The sequence below is a fragment of the Planococcus citri genome, chromosome 5, assembly GCF_950023065.1.
Source record: "Planococcus citri chromosome 5, ihPlaCitr1.1, whole genome shotgun sequence".
NCBI classification, from domain to species: Eukaryota; Metazoa; Arthropoda; class Insecta; order Hemiptera; family Pseudococcidae; genus Planococcus; species Planococcus citri.
In genome coordinates, this window is record NC_088681.1 from 40,670,604 (window position 1) to 40,688,896 (window position 18,293).

The following is an 18,293-nucleotide window of genomic DNA, read 5'->3' on the forward strand; positions in this document are numbered from 1 at the left end:
ATCAATAATTCAATATGCATTGAGAAATTCGAATTTTGTCTTTAATTAAATGAGTTTTTCTATTCAGAAGAAGAGGAAAATTATTTTAAAAATAATTGGAAAGAAAACACCAAAAAAAACACCTATCAACTATCAAGTTTATCTTGCCTATTATTAGCTCAATTTTATCGATTTTGATTGGTTGATTTTTTGTAAACATGAGTAACATGACAACACAACACGAGCTGTACAAACACTAAAAATTTTTTGCGAAGTGTGGAGGTACGTTCGAACTTTGAATTCCAACTTTACATTATTTCAGTCAAAAAATAATTCTTTTTATGAATTTTGTGTGTAAAGTTTCATTTTTAACTGATCAGTCTTCATTTGAAGCTCCTCTACGTCTTCCGAGCTGATGTCGATTGTGGTTTATTTATAAATAGCGTCGCTTCAAAATCGCAGTAGGTAAGTTATCACTGATTCACCGAGTAATGGTGATAATTTTCATAAAATTGAATCACTCCGGTAATTAGTATCTCTCTGACATTAATCTTCGAACTTTTATTTATAGTTTCCATTGTTTGTATCCAGAGCTTCATATCCGTGCTGAAAAAAAAACGAAATGCCAGCCGAAGACCTGATAAGCTTATTCTGTTCGATCGGTCTAAGCGAACAAAAAGCTAAAGAAACGGTGAAAAACGATAATCTAAGTAAACGTCTGAAATCTATCTTAGATGAAGCTTCCAAACACGGACCTGTCTCCGAATTCGGCACCTTGTATTATCAACTCGCGTCGAAAATAAAACCGCAGCAAGAAAAACAAGTGCCATTTCTTATTCAGAACATAATCAGTAAGAAATTAGATAACGTCCAACGAGTAGACGCGGCTTTACAGTATTTATTAACAGAGATGAAAGCTGACTTGGACGTGAAAGCTTTCGAAGAATATTGCGGCATCGGTGTAGTAGTCAGTGCTGATGATATAGAACAAGTAGTCGAAGAAGTAATAGAAAAACACAAAAAAGATATTGTTGAGAAACGTTACAAATTCAACTCGGGAATAATACTTCAAGAAGTGCGGAATCGATTGAAGTGGGCTGATGGCAAAGTAGTGAAAAACGAAGTCGATTTACAGGTAAATTTTACATACGTGTGTAGGGTTCATTGTTACGTCGTATTAATCACTTATTCGTTTCAGATATTAAATTTACTCGGCCCTAAAACCGAAGATGACATGATGTCTGGCATGAAAAAAGACAAAAGCGCCGCTAAAAGTAAAAAACCTCCGGCTGAGAATAAAGTTCCTACCAAAGTTGCTGAAAAGAATGAACCAGTGAAAAGTATTAGCGAATCTAGTCTTTCGATTTTAGATGTTATGAAGAAGCTTAATTTTCATAAACCGGGTGAAAATTATGTTACCGATGGTTACGTCGTTACCGAAAATACCCAACGATTGCTTAAAGAACATTTGGCTATCACCGGTGGTCAAGTTAGAACGCGATTTCCGCCGGAGCCCAATGGAATTCTGCATATTGGCCATGCCAAAGCTATCAATATTAATTTCGGTTACGCCAAAGCTCACGATGGTGTTTGCTTCTTAAGGTACGTGTTTTACGAAGATGTATTTTTTAAAAAATCATTTGCAACGTTAATCTTGTGTGCATTATGTGTGATTTTTAACGCTTATTCATATGATAATTTCGTTGTACCGTGCTTCATGAACGGTATTTTTTTCTTATTCACGTAAAGTAGAAAAATGACGTGAGGTTATTAGTCATATTGGAAGAAATACATGAATGATTACCAAAATTTTCGAAACATCGAATATCAGATATTTTATTTTACTTTGAATAACGAACTGTATACTTCGAGATGCATATACTCGTACTTGTACCCACATTTTTAATCTAATCTACTTTTTTTTCTGTTGCAGATACGACGACACAAATCCAGAAAAAGAAGAAGAAAAATTTTTCATCGGTATTCGCGACATGGTCGAATGGTTGGGCTACACACCTTATAAAATAACCCATTCATCCGATTACTTCGATCAGCTCTACGAATGGGCCATCAAACTGATCGAAAAAGGTTTAGCGTACGTGTGCCATCAAAAACAAGAAGAAATCAAAGGTTTCAACCCTCCTCCTTCTCCATGGCGGGATCGTCCTATCGAAGAAAACCTGATTTTATTCGACGACATGCGTAATGGTCTAATAGACGAAGGCCAAGCCACCCTCAGAATGAAAATAACTTTGGAAGAAGGTAAACAAGATCCAGTCGCTTACCGTATTAAATTCTTACCACATCCTAGATCAGGTAACAAGTGGTGTATTTATCCTACCTACGATTATACTCACTGTTTATGCGACTCGATCGAACATATCACGCATTCTTTATGTACGAAGGAATTCCAATCACGTAGATCGGCTTATTACTGGTTATGCAACGCATTAGATCTCTACTGTCCGGTCCAGTGGGAGTATGGTAGACTGAATGTAAACTACACCGTTGTTTCGAAACGTAAAATCGCTAAACTAATTCAGACAGGAATCGTTCGAGATTGGGACGATCCTCGGCTATTCACATTAACCGCTTTACGACGACGGGGTTTCCCCTGCGAGGCTATAAATCGTTTCTGCGCCAAAATGGGAGTTACCGGAGCCCTGACCGTAGTTGATCCTCAAATGCTCGAATCCGAAGTACGTAACGTATTGAACGATACAGCACCTCGAACTATGGTCGTGATGGAACCGTTAAAACTCAAGATTCTCAACTTCAAAGAATTAAATATCTGCAGCTCGATCGATGTGCCTGATTTTCCCAACGATGCTGATAAAGGACATCACAAAGTATCCTTCGGTGAAATTGTATACATTGAGAAAACAGACTATAAAAAAGAATCGGATAAAAGTTACCGGCGACTGGCCCCTAATCAATCGGTAGGCCTTAGGTATGCCGGTATCGTTATCAACGTTAAGAAAGAAATCATCGAAAACGAACAAATCGTCGGTTTAGAAGTTGAAGCCCATAAAGCCGAAGCGTCCAACAAACCTAAAGCTTTCATTCACTGGGTTTCCAATCCCAAATGTATCGAAGTTCGATTATACGATAGATTATTCAAGCATAAGAATCCCGAAGACCCGAATGAAGTCAAAGATGGATTTTTATCCGATATTAATTCCGATTCTTTGAAAATTGTCACCGCTTTGGCTGATCAGTCGTTAAGCGGGCTTGCCACGTATCAAGCTTATCAGTTCGAGAGAATCGGATTCTTTTCTGTCGATCCCGATACTAGCGATTCGTGTTTAATATTTAATCGAACGGTTACTTTGAAAGAAGATTCGGGGAAAGCTTAATTACATCGTGTACTTAATAATTACCTATGTGTATTCAAAGTTTTCGTGAAACTTTCTCATTGTATGTGGTATCGTATTTGAAGGATTTTTTTTTCAATCAATTCATCGCGTGACTTGTGTGATATTTGTAATTTTATTCAACCCAAATCCGGTTTCAAAACATCTTTTATCGCAGTTGTGTTTTCAGTCAGTATTTTTAAGCACCGTTGAATTTTATATTACAACTTTTCACTGTGATTTTAAATGTTTTTTTGCTCTTATTACGTAAAAGAAATTGCAAATCGTTGATGATCCTAAAAAGGAATCAAAAAAAATGTGAAAATGCAGCGGATAAAAGAAAAGTTGGAAATGATCATTGTTAATTATTAAAATTAAATTTTATTCATCACTTGAACCCTAAAAAATTACTTTTAGGTATCAAACATTTTTTAAAAAAATTTGTTTTCAAGGGAACCTTTTGACCGAAATTAAGTTAGATTAAAAGATCGTGTCCAAAAACCCTCCTAACCAAAACTTTCTACCAAAAATGGCATTTCTAAGTAATTTCTTGTGAAAAAAATTAGGATTTTTTGGAATTTTTAGTATGAAACGAGAATATTTCGTAATACTTCTTCTAAGCTTTAAAGGGTTGAAATGCATTCATAATAACAAAATATGCATCCTATACCAGTACAGAAGACATGCAAAAGCTGCCCACTTCAACCTTTTTTTTATAATTCCAGAGACTTAATAACTGTAAAAAAAATTCTCACTTCCGTCAAACATTGTTGGAAAAAAATCATTTTTTGATTACCTATAATTTCCAAAAATTCCTGCTTCTTATGTACTTGTAAGTCTGGCCTCGGCCAAAAAATTTCAAAAATTCTCGTCTTTGCAAAAAAAAATTCTCAAGTCTTACTTTTTTCCAAAAATTGACCAAAAGTCTTGCATTCTAAAAATGCTATATCATAATATCTTTAGCAAGTTAAAATTGCCTAAAAGTGTACTTTTTTTGCTAAAAATTGCAAAAATTCTTTCTTTGTCGCCAAAAGTTGTCAAACAGTTTCACTTTTTCATCAAAAAGTATTAAATAAATAGTTAAACTTTTGTAAACTAAAAACTAAAACATTTCAATTTATGATGTTCTGTTTTTTTTTTGTGGGTAATTATTTATTTTTACTTTAAATGAGAAATTGGCAAGACTTGATCTGAATACTCACAAATTTCCACCTTGACCTTAAGAAAGGGCAAAAAACGCGATTTTGATTTTTAAATACATCTCGTTTAAACTGTAATTCTCTGCCATCGAAACATTACAACGTAAAAAAAAAAATAATACTGACTATATGTAGATGTAGGTACACTAGAAAAACACAAATGAATATTGTTATAAAAACAACTAAAAAGTACTGGAACGGTGAGATTAATATCTGTTTTCAATTTTTGGTTTTTCTTCTGCTGATTTCTTCTCTGTAGGTTTTATTTGTATTTCTTCGTCGAAAATTTGTATATCTTTGACCAAGTACCACACTCCGATGTCAAAAAGAACTCCTATGGCAATAAAACCTAAAAAAAAATGAAACAACGCGTTTAAATATCGTACCTACTTCATTATCAGGGATGTTGAATTATTTAGTAGTGAACTATTGCTTAAAAATCGATTGGCTTCTGTTCAATTTGTCCTTGATGTACAACTAGGAGACCGATGAGTCATCTTTAACTTTTTTTTTTTTTGGAGAGGATTTGACAAAACGTCGCAGGAGGGCTTCAAAAGGCTACAGGGGAAAGATTGGATCCCTGATTCGAACCATTTTTTGCTGAGGTTTCAAATTTTAAAATTTGTATTGAACATTTTTTTAACGTTTTTTTTTGTGATGATTGATCATATTACTTATTATATCCATGCACTTAGAAGTGAGAACACGATTTTTGACATTATTTCACTCTTTTTTAAATTCATTTTACCGAACTTTTGAATAGTTAGAAAAGCTTATCATTTTTGAAAGTCATACAAAACTTCTGAAAAAGTGAAAAAAATCAAAAAACTTTTCTGTTTATTTTCAATGTGAATAAAATTTTTTCTGCAGTTTTTTGAGGCTCACTACAATTTTTTATGAAATTTCGTTCAAATTTCCTCCGTCTCTCAAAAAAAGAAAGACGACCCACCTTAATGAGGACGCAGCTGATGATCAGAAAAAACTTACTTGCTGAAGTGAAGTTCATCGTTCGTCTGAGTAATTTACTGTTATAAAGCCAGCAATGGCTATTCCCTGTACACGTCTTTCCCCACTTTATACAGCTACGATCTGAAATGAAGAATTTTAAAATTATAAATTCAACCACAAAATATCACTCAACGTAATTAAAATAACTCCAAAAAGTGTCACTGTTTTTACCTATGATGTATCCAAATAAAATAGGAGACGGTATGAACGCTGCTATGCTCATCATTGTTAATCCTATTCCCATTGCAACTGGTTTATCTTTCTCTTCGACACATCTAAAACAAAATTATTTATAGGTATTGAAAATACTACCTCTAAAATTCTGATACAATTATATACGTATTTAGGAATTTGAATTGAACTACCTCACAGCCACCAAGAAATTTGTAGTTTTTCCAGTAGCTCCGGTAAACTGAATAATACATATTACGATAAGAAACAGCGTAAATGCAGCTTTACAGTCAACAGGACAAGTACCAGAGTTTACAGTTTGCCTATCTATCGTTTCATCTAAGTTGCTAGCATCCATTGTAATATTTTGAACACAACTGCATCGGCCATACGTCTAAAATATCGATCATTGCATAGGTACAAAATCAAATAACAGGAACAAAATTCAATGACTATCTATATTCAGTAATGAAACTATTTCACTGACTTTTTCATTAATCTTTTCTTTACATCCGGCATGACAGGGGCTAATAAAGTTCACTTTTCCGTCAGCTGAACACACGGGAGAAAACTTGACGTAATCGCAGTTACAGTCTTTGAAACAGGTGAGATTTTTGGCTCTAAACAGAACACCCGATCATTCGAACAGTTTTACAGATAAAATTAAGCTCCAGAATTTATCCGGTAGGTACACGATTAATTTATTGAAAGAGGGAGGAGGCACGAAGGGAATGAAAAAACTCTTACGATTTCATGTTGAAAAACGTCTTTTCACTGGTTAAATTAGGACATTCTAGGTAAGCAAATGTGATAACTCCGGCTACCATAACAGCACCTACAAATACATTCCAAGCAGCACATTTCCTAGCTTTAGGTTTGTATTTGCTCAAGATGAATCCACTGAGTAAAATACCCAGCGATGTGAACGCCAAACCGACAGTTCCTGTTGAGACAAAAGTAAAACGTTGAACAACGAGAAGTACATATTTAGATAGGTAAAACAATACCTATACTAACCAGTGGTAAGACTAGCAAAAGATGCTGATTGAGCATACATGATTTCCATATACTTTGGTAAAAATATGAAAAAGGGCATTGCCCCGAGGACGTAAAATATGGCCGCGAGATTGTTACATAATAAAACATAATTTGTGAACAATCTTTTGAACGTGGTGATCATATCTGAAATAAATTTCTATTATTAATAAACGTTCGTATTTCGATAGGTAATACTGAAAGTGAAGTTTCACTTTCATCTGCTCAGATGGCAACATTGATTTACCAGAAAATGATGCTGGAAGTTCGGCAGTTGGTTGTACCGGATCTTTACCCAGGGCAAAGGCTGTCTTATGTTTCCTAATTGCTGTTTTCGGTAGAGTTTTCGGAAACATGGTGATTAGGGTGGAAAATATGAATATTAAAACTGCCAGTATAATCCAACCTGGAAATTAAATGAAAAACGTGTGCATATGCATATTTACACATTTAGATCTAGATCACGATATTTTTCATACGAGTAGGTATTTTCTTACCTAACCACCAAGCTCCTAACCATCTCGGATCTTTGTTATCTATTGAAGGTGTTAGATCTGGAGCTATGTAAAATTTCAAGCAAACAGACGATAGGAAATATCCCAAAACTGGTCCCAAACTTCTAATGAAATAGGTAAAACCTAAAAAAACAAGATTTTCTCTTGAGTAGGTATTCTTCGACAACTTGAAGGTAATCCTATCCATGTACAAGTACTTACTCAATAGCAAAGGAGTCTTGGAACGTTTAACATTATCATCCATATAAGATACTCCTAAAGTATGATACAATGTACCTCCTAGACCGCTAATGAATTGAGCTATAAATAATATAACGGGTGCCACAAAATTTCCATTCGCCGTTTCGCAATGTTTCGTGCTATTATCGCATAATAATTTTTTTCTTTCTTCATTAACTATAAGTAGGTATACAAAAATCATACAAAATTAGTTTTCGTTGACTAATAAGATTTCATTCGAAATTTTGAACACAATAATCAATCAGTGAGTAGGTATAGGTAGGTAGGTAACTATGGCACCTGTAAAATTATCTGTCATGCTGCCACCGAACTCCGAAGTCAACGTTAAAGCATCTTCTCCGGGCCCAAATAATAAATGAGGAAAAGCTGAGAGTAAACAGAATAATACAATCGTGTACATTCCGAAGCCAATCCATCTCGGTTGATGTTTTCGACTGGCGTAGTATGTCAATAAGGTTGATACGATTATCGAACTGATGTCATTTCCAACGGTGATAATTCCTGCAACAAACGAAAGGTCGCGATTAAATGCAGGATAATTTTGTCGAAAATTACACGTATGACGTATAAGTTATTAGAAGTCTATTTTTATACTGCATAAATCTTGTATGTACAATTATTGGTTTAAGAAAAATATGACGCATGATGATTGCATTCTACCTATTACGTACGTGTGAAGTTGTAATGAACAAAATACACGTATCAGAACTCACGTCAGTAGCCTACCCATTACCCATACTTACTTCTCAATTTATAATATAATATCTACATATATTAGATTTTTTCACATAAATTATAATTCAGATAGGCTACAGTTGATTGATTCCGAAGAAGGAGGTAACTAAACCTTATTTATGAATGATGTTGCGCTTCGAAGAATTTAAAGATTTGATGTCTTCGTATTTATGATCAAGTAGGTATAGATGTATATCTACATAAAGATAGCACGATGAAACTGTACAAGAAATATTAGATGACTTTGACCATGTGCAATGTGCAAGAATGGAGGCAATGACTTTTATCGGTAAATGCCGAAAGAAAGTTTAATTAGATACAAATATACAATGGACACCTAGATAATAAATAAAATTACGCATACATTGATAAATTTTACATAATTCTTGAAATAGACAACTTCATAATCTTTGACTTGACCCGCGTAAAACTTCTGATAAAAAACCACGTGTTTAATTTCATTGTAGGCCTTGTAGGTAGGTACGTAATACGTATATGTATTGTAAACTATACAATTTTCAATTGTAATAAGGTATGCCCAATCAAATATTACTTATTTCAATTTCAAAAAGCGTACTTGCCCACATCTTTTATTCACATACATACTATAGGTAATTTTTGTAGAGATACTCAAAATTTTGTACATTTCTCGTTACCTATTTTAAATCTTGTTTAATAATATATTTTGCAACACATGCTTAGGTACTTAGGTACTTAAATTAAGAAAAATTACGTATTTTTTTGTGAGTACCTTTACCTATTTACTTTATCATAAATTTTTGTCTTTCCTACATTACCTACCTAGGTACTATCCTATCGAAATGTCACCTTAATTTATACACGGTTAATTTACTCAGCAACAAACTAAACTGATAAATCATCAAATAAATTCACGAAAGGAGATCAGTGTAAATAAATTATTAGGTATAAAATAGCTAGGGAGAGGCACTCGTGTTCTAAGATTGCAAAAAAATCGCGAATGAATAAGTTACATTCACAGTACGGTAACCGTTATTTTTATTTTTGTGAAAAAATAGTAAACAGCAAAAAAGAAAAAAACAGATGATGCAATGACATATGTACTTTGGTTGAAATGATATCACCTGATTGTAGATTGGTAAAAAAATATATATGTACCTATTTGCAGGTAGGTAATGTATTATTAGTTTGCTAGTGCTTCAAAATTGAAAAATAAAGCCAATCCTAAACCTTCAAAAATCTGAAAATTGAAAGGCAGGAAGGTTGAGATATTGAAGACTCCCCGGGAAACGTTTTTAAAAAATTGATTCATTTTTCAATTTTGATCTTTGTCCACATTTTTCCAACTGCTCATTTTAATATCTTTCAGGATTGTCTGAAAATTCTCAGAAATTTCTTATTAGAGTAAAAAAAAACCGATTTGGAATTTTTTCAGCTTCCAGAGCTTTTGCATGATCTACAGAAATGATACGATTTCGAACCTATTTGAAAATTGTGTAAAATAAACAGAAAAAATGAAAAACTTTCAAAAACGGCGTCCTTGTTCCAAGTTCCTAGTGAATGTAAAATAATCAATCATTTCAAAAAAAAAAAAAAAAAAAAAAAAAAAAAAATGAAAAAAAAACGAATTTTTAAAATTATTTTTAGTGGGAATTTTGAAATTTGAAACCACCAGTAGAAAAGTGATGGTTGAAGTCAGGGATCCGAAATACTCGATGCAATAGGTAATTATCTCCAAAAAACAATTCTTGATGGATGTGATTTTTAGTGTAAAAGTAGCTCATAGGGAAGGGAAAGGACGGAAGCGTCAAAAACACTGGCTTGGTTTCAGAAAAACTGAGTGGAGGATTTTGACCAAATAGCCATTCCCGTCGAAAATCCAAGACCACTTTTAGGGTTCTAGTGAGGAGTTGAAAATTCGCAAATCACTTATTTTTGAGTAAATTCGTGTTTTGAAAATTTTCTCTTCCCAAATACTTGTTTTACATTAAGTTCAAGCTTGAACATCAAAAGATATCATCATTCCTCAAACTGAGGAAATCTTTTTGAATACAATGGTGCCTGTTTTATAGTCAGTATTACTATTAGTTTTAAAAAATCTAAAAAAGTCATGTTTTTCGTTACCTATTTTTCTCAATTTTTAGTCAACTTGAAGCATTTTAGGAGTATGCAAAAAAATTGAGATCCGTTAAAAAAGCTCGAAAATTCGTGGTTCTTTCCGTCTATATGAAAGGGGAGGGACTGAGAAGTTGAATACTCGAAAAACACACTCAAGGTATTCTTCAAGACAGACGTTAATATTGTTAAACTTCAAAATTCAATTTAGAGGCAGGAGACGGAAAAAGGGTTTTTAAGCCGGAGAAACGTGAAAATTGAGGGTTTTTGGTCACATAATTTTGGTTTAAAAATGCTGATTTCTTGATTGACTTTTATTTGAACTGGTTTCATCTCTTAGCTCCCCATTTCAAAATTTTGAAGTGTGTGAATTTTGAACCAAGCTAGGTCTTCTGCATTTTTAGTTCACCGTCAAATTCACTTAAGTCTCAAACTGCTTAATTTGAGTGAATTTTGTCGATTTTCTCGACATGGCTTCGACCGAAACGTTCGATTTATACCAATAGGAAAAGAGGGAGGGCACCTAAAATGACCTGAAAGCACACTCCATTAAACATTTTTACGACACTTTTGATTTGATCGACTTAAATTGACTTTTTCAAATTCCTGTTTTCCCAGCTCCAATCGATAGGTAGGTAATTGGAATGCCTCTTTCAGATGTCACATACCCAGAATAAAAATAAATTTCATAAAACTATTAATGAATCGTCTTTTTAAAAATTCCTTCTTCATTGAGTCTCTCATCTTCTTCCTCTCACCGAGCATACAAATTTTTGTTGCGATATAGGTACTTTACCTTCCTAACCCACCATAAACTCTTAACGATTGGAGCAAATTTTTAGATAAAATTTAGAAAGGTAGAAAGGTACCTATCGATTTCGGTGCAGTTCATCTAAAAATCAAAGAAATTTAGCATTAAGCAATCTTCATATTTAACCATGATAATATCACGAGATCGTCAAATTTTTAATACTTATTCATGCAACAAAAAAGTGAAGTACATTATGCAAAAGCTTATCAATGCATTTTTCAAATGATTACCTATATGTAGTAGGGTACCAATTCTACTGTACTGTACCTTACCTACTACATTTTATGCGTTAAAAAAAATCTTCAAAAATATTATTTTTGTAACCAAATTGTCCTCTGGAGCAATTTTTCCCCCTAATAACCATCAGAATAGATTTTACACAACACTTACCAGTTACTTTGCTAGGAATTCCAAAACGTTTTTCAACAGTCGAAAGAATGCCATTGAAATACGCATAACTGGCCGAATACAAACATCCCAAAATGCCGAAACAAACTACATATGCCTTCTTATTAGCGAATTTCTGTAAAGACGGACCCTTGAAGATCCAAAAACCGCAAGTGGTGTCTTCATTATTTTGCATCACAGCTCGTATTGAGTCGGAATTCTGGAGTATTTTCTCATGTTCGTCGCATTTCTCAGCGCCTCCGTGTTCTGGTTTAGAATCATACATTTTTTTGCATTAATTAATATCTCACGTTATAGATATAGGTAGGTAAAGTATTCGGATTAGGAATACATTTACGATTACGAATACAAGTTAAAATTATGAACAATACGCGAAGAACTATTTCATTATAAAAATACTGAGAACGTATGCTTAGAAATTATGAATAGGCTAAATTCAAGTGAAGATGCTCTTTGAACTTTTCTATCCCTATCAGCGTAAGTTCACAATAAAATAAATACATAGATTCTTTTTTTATTATTTATTTTAAAAATGTATCTCGCGAGTTATTTATGATCTCTTAATGTGTTTACTTTGACTTTTTTTTCACATGTACCCAACCAGGTATCATACCTACCCAATTCTAAGTTAATTTACAATTACAAAATGGTTATGGCAGATCTTCTGCGAAAATGACATAGTGTATAGATAACAATTTATCAGACAGTTTCCGTTTACGTAGTAGGTAATTTTCCTTCCGTTAAACTTCTTAAAAGTATTTTGAACTTTTTTTTTTTTTTTTTTTTTGATAAAAGTGCAATATTTTTATCATATGTATACTTAATATGATTTTAAAGCGAAATCTATTTTTTATCGCGATTATTCGGATTCTAAATTATTATGAAATCCTTGAAAGGAAATAAAAATAACCAAGTATACGTATCTTCGATAGAAGAGATACTAATTACCTACCCAGGTATTTTTACGTTTTATTTTGATGAATTTTCAACGTACCTACTCGAGCTCTATTGTTATTTTTTTTATCACGAAACTAATAAATAAGCCGAGTTGATTATTATATACCATCGCAGATTACATCGCATGATGATTTATTTTACCTATGAAACTATGTCTAACATGAGACAACTGATGAGATAAAACGGTCCAGGCTGGGGCCATACAGCTATATAGACTGCAGAGATAGACAGTAGGTATAGTCATTTTTTTTTCAATTTTAATACTTACCGTATGGGTACTTATACTTGATGGCATGAAATTATATTTTGCAAAACCATAATTCATACAGTCGTTACTTTTTTATTACTAAACATAGGTAGGCATCTAATTAATGGAATCACTGAGGCATTAAACAACATAGGTAGGTAACTGAATTCCATAAAAATGATCATCAAAGTTCAAACGTGGGTATATGTAACACGTTACAGAATAATATTACAGTAAAATGCGAACAATTGGTAATAAATTATTTATCTGTAGTACCCGTGTAATAAGTCTTTAAAAATGATAAATCTTCATCTATCAGATCAATTTCACATTTTTCCTGATTTTGAAATGCTCTAGTATGTAAAGGATATATCCAAGCGATTCTGGATGTACACTGCACAGACCACAGACAGGCAATCGAGTCAACTGATGAGACATTCCATAAAAATATACGAATAATAAAGAAAAATGAATCGCCATAATTTCAAAATCAATACAAAATGATGATACGATATTATTGTGATAATTTTCAGCAGAATTTCAGTTAAAAAAATTGCAAAAGAATTCGTGTTTCCGCCCGGGATCGAACCGGGGACCTTCCGCGTGTTAGGCGGATGTGATAACCACTACACCACGGAAACAACATGCTGAAATGAGCGTTAACGCAATATTCTAGCTTTGAACGAACGAATCTTATAATCGATTGCTCAAAAATAGTTATTTTACGATTAATTTTTAAAAAGAAGTACTATTTTTTAATTAAAAAATAATAGTACAGGTTTCCTGACAGATTGAAAATCAATCTTCACTTGAAATTCAATATAATGACCATTGGATACAAAATGCACAATCATGCTTCTTACTACACTTGGCGTTACCATCGCTACAAAGCTACGTAACCGAAGACATTTCCCCATTTTCTCCCCAAAAAATAATTTTAATGAAAACTTGTACACATTTAATCATTTTTTACTCATAAAATGGCATCAGATTCATTTACATTCGTTTTATTCTTACTGAAAAACTAAAAAGTTTTAGTAATAGTTAGTCGTTAGGTATCGAATACCTATACCTTTCTTTAAAAATGAGCTAGGAAGTGAAAACAATTTTTTCAGTTATTTTGAAATTAAAATACCGAAAAAAATCCATCAGTAATTTGAAATGTGCTTATATGTAGCTTCATAAACTCATGTTTTTTTACACGAAAATGTTGTCTGGAAAAGCATTTGATTATCAAGATTATCTTTCCCCTGATTCGAAATTTGAATAGGTATACCAAATTGGGCACACCACTGACATCGCAACTCCCAGAAAAATGATGTGTAAATCTTCCTTATACCTACATACCTATTCTTAAACTAACAGACGAACGAAGCCAATTTAATAAAACCATAAACGAACGAAAATATAAGAAAAAAAATGTATTAAATTGGCTCATCCGGTATCCCTGAAACAGCCTCATCACTTCAAATCCCTCGTAAAATAACAAAATGCAAATTTAAAATTTCAAAAACAAATCTAGGAGTACATCTCTAACGTATATAAGCTGAGAAGTGAGAGACATCTTCACTTTAAAATAAATTCAAGTTCAAACCTATACAAATTAAATAAAATGAAACCGATTTAGTTAAAAGGACTTACCGAGAGTACACGGATTTTATTTATAGGCTACTCCTTCGAAACTGAATTTTTGTAATAGGTGCACGAGCAGTCGCGTGTCAACTTTTAAAAACAGATAGCAAACTGACTACCGTAACCGGATTAAATTGTCATTGAATTTAAAGTCTGAAAAAAAATTCAGGATCATTCATAAGTTAGCACGCAAATCTAATGCAAAGCTCTTCTAAATACTGAACTTATTGAGCGAATTAAGGTTAAACAAATTATTGTAACGTAGGATGTAAGAAGTATTTAATGACACATATTGAAAAAAAAAGAACGTTTAAGAAATTAAATTTAAATGAAAACACACGCTTTGTAGCAATTTATATTTTTCTTTAGAACTTGGAATGTATGTATAAGAGAAAAAGAGAATACCTAAGTGCATTTTGTTGAAGTTTATTTCAATAGGCCAAGTTTCTGTAAGTATATTTATAATGGAAAGAAAGCGGACCGTAGAAGTGGTACAGTGACACTGGTTGATATTCGGATGAGAGAAGGGGTATTCGGAATGCATTAAAAAATTAACTATCAATGGGTGACTCTGAGTAGGTAAATTATTTATAAAGTATTTAAATTCGGTCAACTCATGAAAACATCTCAGATTCATGAACTCAATCGAAAGTTGTACGATTTTTATTTTTTTACACAATATTACTAAAAAACTAAACCGGAATTTAAAAATTGTATGATTTTTTTGCACATGTCTCGAGAATAATTCATACCTACCTAGGTTCGTATTCGTAAATATCGCTACTTTTTTTTCATTTTTTTCCGCACACGATGTTTATACACCTTCTTTGAATCACCAACGAACAACACTATTAATTGAAAGAGGAAAAAATGTGGTAACAACAATAATAATGAGAATTTTTCAAGTACGTTTCTCTCATGTTAGCAAAAATGACAAACATACGTAAACGTAATACGTGTTGAGACACACAAATCACATCTAAATCAGCCATGTGGAAATTAATACGCTAGGTAACTATATCTAGGCATATACATTTGAAGGTATCAATTGTGTATTGCACGTATGATCATTTTAATTTAAACTGCGGTAGGTACAGGATGTTCATTTTATTATTGTCAACTATTATCAACTTACCCATTACTTTTTTTCAGTTTAAATGATTTTGTTTTTCTTTTCCTCAGAGATCCTAGGAGATCTGGCGATATGAGATGAACGTTCATTTTGTTGATCTCTCCATGGACTAGAGCATGAATAATATAATTTTTTCAACATTCACTGGAACTTTGGTGAAGTTAGGCTCAGGACAATTCGAATTTCGAACATTCACAATTGGGCTCATCCTATTAGCTGGACAGTCATATTATATCTTGAAGGTTGGTGCTTTTGTACCTCTTCGACTACGACTAATGCAATTGGAAAGCATAAATGGGTAATGAAATAAATGTACTGATACTGACACTGACCTGACCTGATGTGCCTATCTCACATTACTTCAAAAACGCTACGCTGAAAAATTTGCAGAGATGTGTATCCCCATCATTAATCCACGCTAACATTACGCGAATTCGAATGCCATCCAACTTGCATTGATTGCTGAGCTGCTCATCATATATTCAACTATTCAAGAATCTTGTGATCAACCTCTATAACAGAAAAGATATATGTAAATTAGGAAATAACGACCAGCTTCCGCACAAAAAGAGTGAAAATTTAGTCTTTCAGCCACCATCATACATACCATCATCACCATGGGATATTGTATTATTGTATTTTGTACCTTCATTCCTTGTTGATCAAAATTGAATTAAATGCTTAAGCGTTAAGCTTCAGCGATTTATAATTATATAAGTATAGGTAATCAATAATTAATAAATCAATTAAAATAATATGCAAAATTTGCTTCAAAAATTTATGGAAAAAATATTGTAAAAAAGGAAAAAAAAAACACATCAAATTGAGAGCTTGCATTGGCTTGAACCTGGTTCAAAGTTCAAACGTACGCATTTCATTGGTTAATTTCTTATCACTAACCAATGAAATTGAAGCTCGCGAATTTGCATTTTATTATGAACGCAGGAACGCAGCCTAGAAAAACACTTTTGTTTATAAATATCTTGGTGATTCCATGATAGGAAAACGAGAACAAACACTCAAAATTTTAGTAATTAGTTATTCCGTTCGAAATGATGTTGTACAATTAATACCTTATGATTAATTTCGCCGCAGATCGCCATCAGTTCTACAATTCATGCGATTATTCAACATAACTACGTAAAAATCCTTCAGAATGGCGCTCAACATCATACTTGTCAGTCAAATTTGTGGATATGTCATCTCGCTGATCCTTTCACTATGTTTAGTAGTTCCGATGACTCTACATCAAGAAGAATTCAAGTAAAAAATCAATTCACTCTATCGACATTCGACATTAAAAAGAAATTATATTTGGTTTAATGAACCGTGTTCATTTTTAGGGGCCATTGCTTGTTATTTTCTACTGGCTCTTGGCAAGAAACTGGTCAGTTTCTGGTAAACTGGGCTTCTCAAGCTTATTGCAACTATACGATATTCGTTGGAGTTTTGTTATTCGTCATCTCAGGCATACAAATCTATAGAATGTCATTATATCTGTACAGAGGAACCGACAGGTATTTTTCATTTTACCAAGATGGCTTGTAAGTCCGAAATCCAATCATCCGTGTTCCTATGTTGATTTATATGTTTACAGTTCATTTTTATCAGCATTTGTGGACGTAATTGCTTGCGTAATGTTATGCTTATTTACATTACTAGCTTCAACTATGATCACCTATGGTTTCATGACATGGTGTAAAAATATGACCGAACGTTTCCCTTCGTGAGTATTGTACATCATTCGTTACGATCGGTATCCAAAAATGAAACATTGTATTGGTGTACTAATCCTACATTCATTTTCGCAGATGTGAAATAGCTGCTGGAAATAGGATCGATGAACTCGATGGCATCGATACATCAGGTTTCTATTTTGAATTGGGAATTGCTCAAGTACGTACAATTCGCCTAATTTAGTGAAGTGTAGACAGCATAAATAATTAAATTTATTTTTTAGTTCGGAGCTTGGGCATCATGGGCATGTTGGGTCGGTTTGACTGTATTCTCTTTACTAAAATTATGCGGTTATCACCAACTGGAGAACATGCGAGTGTCGATGTTCAGAGAACGGCAGAAGCTCATCAATGAAGGAATGTGCCCAGCTGCTGAAACCTACTCGAATAGTGAATGTAAGACGTCGTCAAATGTGGTTCCAGCCAGCGGTAACAATACAAGTAAAAATGCTGTTTAAAAAAAATTAAATTACGTAAATCTCAAACCAAAGCTGTAAACGAAGTTCATTCTTCCGAGTTTTTTTTTCTTTTTTTACATTTTCATGTTTTTTATATCTTTGTAGTTAAATTACCTACTACGAGTATTGAAAAATTTTAATCAATGGCACGAGATGTTTTCTATGACCTTTATATTACGTACATTGTTGAATTTTCAATTTCAAGCATAATATTAAGCTAGTAGTAATAATTTTTTAATCGGAGGTAATTTTATACGATGTTCCAATTTGTTTTGTTTGTTAAGTTTATCTGCGTAGTTCATCATATGTAGAATCTTCGAATATTTTAATTATTTAATCATGTTGAAGCTTTTAATTGCTTCGTGCTTGTTAGTGATAGTGTATTTTTTTCATAATTCTTATTTTCCCGGTGAAATTTTTAAATCTTTTCTTCAGCTGCAATGGTTCAATTTTAATTTTGTAAAGCCAAGTTACCGAATAATGTTTATAATTTTTCAATGATTATGAATGTTTTTCTCCTTTTACATGTATACTTTTTGTACGATAGATATAAATACATATACGTACTTGAATTATCAATCGT

At 32.9% G+C, this 18,293-nt stretch overlaps 3 protein-coding genes and 1 non-coding gene across 7 annotated transcripts; 2 read left to right on the forward strand and 2 right to left on the reverse strand.

The window, feature by feature from the left end:
• The first annotated feature begins 228 nt into the window (after window positions 1-228).
• GlnRS (Glutaminyl-tRNA synthetase) lies at window positions 229-3,572 on the forward strand. Its single transcript, XM_065365688.1, has 4 exons — window positions 229-444; window positions 551-1,114; window positions 1,178-1,581; window positions 1,913-3,572. Exons 2-4 carry the CDS (start codon window positions 602-604, stop codon window positions 3,333-3,335), a joined length of 2,340 nt encoding a protein of 779 aa, XP_065221760.1. The 5' UTR covers window positions 229-444; window positions 551-601; the 3' UTR covers window positions 3,336-3,572.
• Window positions 3,573-4,574: 1,002 nt separating this feature from the next.
• LOC135846538 (solute carrier organic anion transporter family member 74D-like) lies at window positions 4,575-15,259 on the reverse strand. 2 transcript variants are annotated; one of them, XM_065365690.1, is made up of 14 exons: window positions 15,141-15,259; window positions 14,394-14,537; window positions 11,531-11,794; window positions 7,780-8,001; window positions 7,462-7,656; window positions 7,243-7,383; window positions 6,993-7,151; window positions 6,728-6,892; window positions 6,458-6,653; window positions 6,198-6,330; window positions 5,905-6,104; window positions 5,711-5,814; window positions 5,519-5,620; window positions 4,575-4,880 (listed from the first exon to the last, which is right to left on the reverse strand). In XM_065365690.1, exons 3-14 carry the CDS (start codon window positions 11,721-11,723, stop codon window positions 4,738-4,740), a joined length of 1,953 nt encoding a protein of 650 aa, XP_065221762.1. In that variant the 5' UTR covers window positions 11,724-11,794; window positions 14,394-14,537; window positions 15,141-15,259; the 3' UTR covers window positions 4,575-4,737. The 2 variants fall into 2 exon arrangements, with proteins under 2 accessions (XP_065221762.1, XP_065221764.1); XM_065365692.1 differs by lacking the exon at window positions 15,141-15,259 and adding an exon at window positions 14,790-14,886.
• Window positions 13,321-13,393, reverse strand: TRNAV-AAC (transfer RNA valine (anticodon AAC)). The gene has a single exon. It is a non-coding gene; the product is annotated as a tRNA-Val (tRNA).
• Window positions 15,004-18,285, forward strand: LOC135846541 (transmembrane protein 179). Of its 3 annotated transcripts, XM_065365698.1 has the most exons (8): window positions 15,340-15,471; window positions 15,567-15,814; window positions 15,907-16,239; window positions 16,612-16,779; window positions 16,860-17,033; window positions 17,114-17,242; window positions 17,328-17,412; window positions 17,477-18,285. In XM_065365698.1, the coding sequence occupies exons 4-8, from the start codon at window positions 16,673-16,675 to the stop codon at window positions 17,708-17,710; spliced, it is 729 nt and encodes a 242-aa protein (XP_065221770.1). In that variant the 5' UTR covers window positions 15,340-15,471; window positions 15,567-15,814; window positions 15,907-16,239; window positions 16,612-16,672; the 3' UTR covers window positions 17,711-18,285. The 3 variants fall into 3 exon arrangements, with proteins under 3 accessions (XP_065221769.1, XP_065221770.1, XP_065221771.1); XM_065365697.1 differs by lacking the exon at window positions 15,340-15,471 and adding an exon at window positions 15,004-15,144 and having other exon boundaries at window positions 15,567-16,239; XM_065365699.1 differs by lacking the exon at window positions 15,907-16,239 and having other exon boundaries at window positions 15,567-15,758.
• The last annotated feature ends 8 nt before the right edge of the window (window positions 18,286-18,293 follow it).

Bases quoted from the DNA above. Each gene is read 5' to 3' on its own strand.
- GlnRS (XM_065365688.1), top strand. From the start codon at position 602: ATGCCAGCCGAAGACCTGATAAGCTTATTCTGTTCGATCGGTCTAAGC. The intron at 1,115-1,177 runs GTAAATTTTACA...TATTCGTTTCAG, and splicing joins AAAACGAAGTCGATTTACAG to ATATTAAATTTACTCGGCCC. The intron at 1,582-1,912 runs GTACGTGTTTTA...TTTCTGTTGCAG, and splicing joins GATGGTGTTTGCTTCTTAAG to ATACGACGACACAAATCCAG.
- LOC135846541 (XM_065365697.1), top strand. From the start codon at position 16,673: ATGGCGCTCAACATCATACTTGTCAGTCAAATTTGTGGATATGTCATC. The intron at 17,034-17,113 runs GTATTTTTCATT...ATATGTTTACAG, and splicing joins CTGTACAGAGGAACCGACAG to TTCATTTTTATCAGCATTTG. The intron at 17,413-17,476 runs GTACGTACAATT...TTTATTTTTTAG, and splicing joins TTGAATTGGGAATTGCTCAA to TTCGGAGCTTGGGCATCATG.
- LOC135846538 (XM_065365690.1), bottom strand. From the start codon at position 11,723: ATGCAAAATAATGAAGACACCACTTGCGGTTTTTGGATCTTCAAGGGT. The intron at 7,657-7,779 runs GTGCCATAGTTA...ACCTACTTATAG, and splicing joins CATGACAGATAATTTTACAG to TTAATGAAGAAAGAAAAAAA. The intron at 5,621-5,710 runs GTAAAAACAGTG...TCTTCATTTCAG, and splicing joins TTTATTTGGATACATCATAG to ATCGTAGCTGTATAAAGTGG.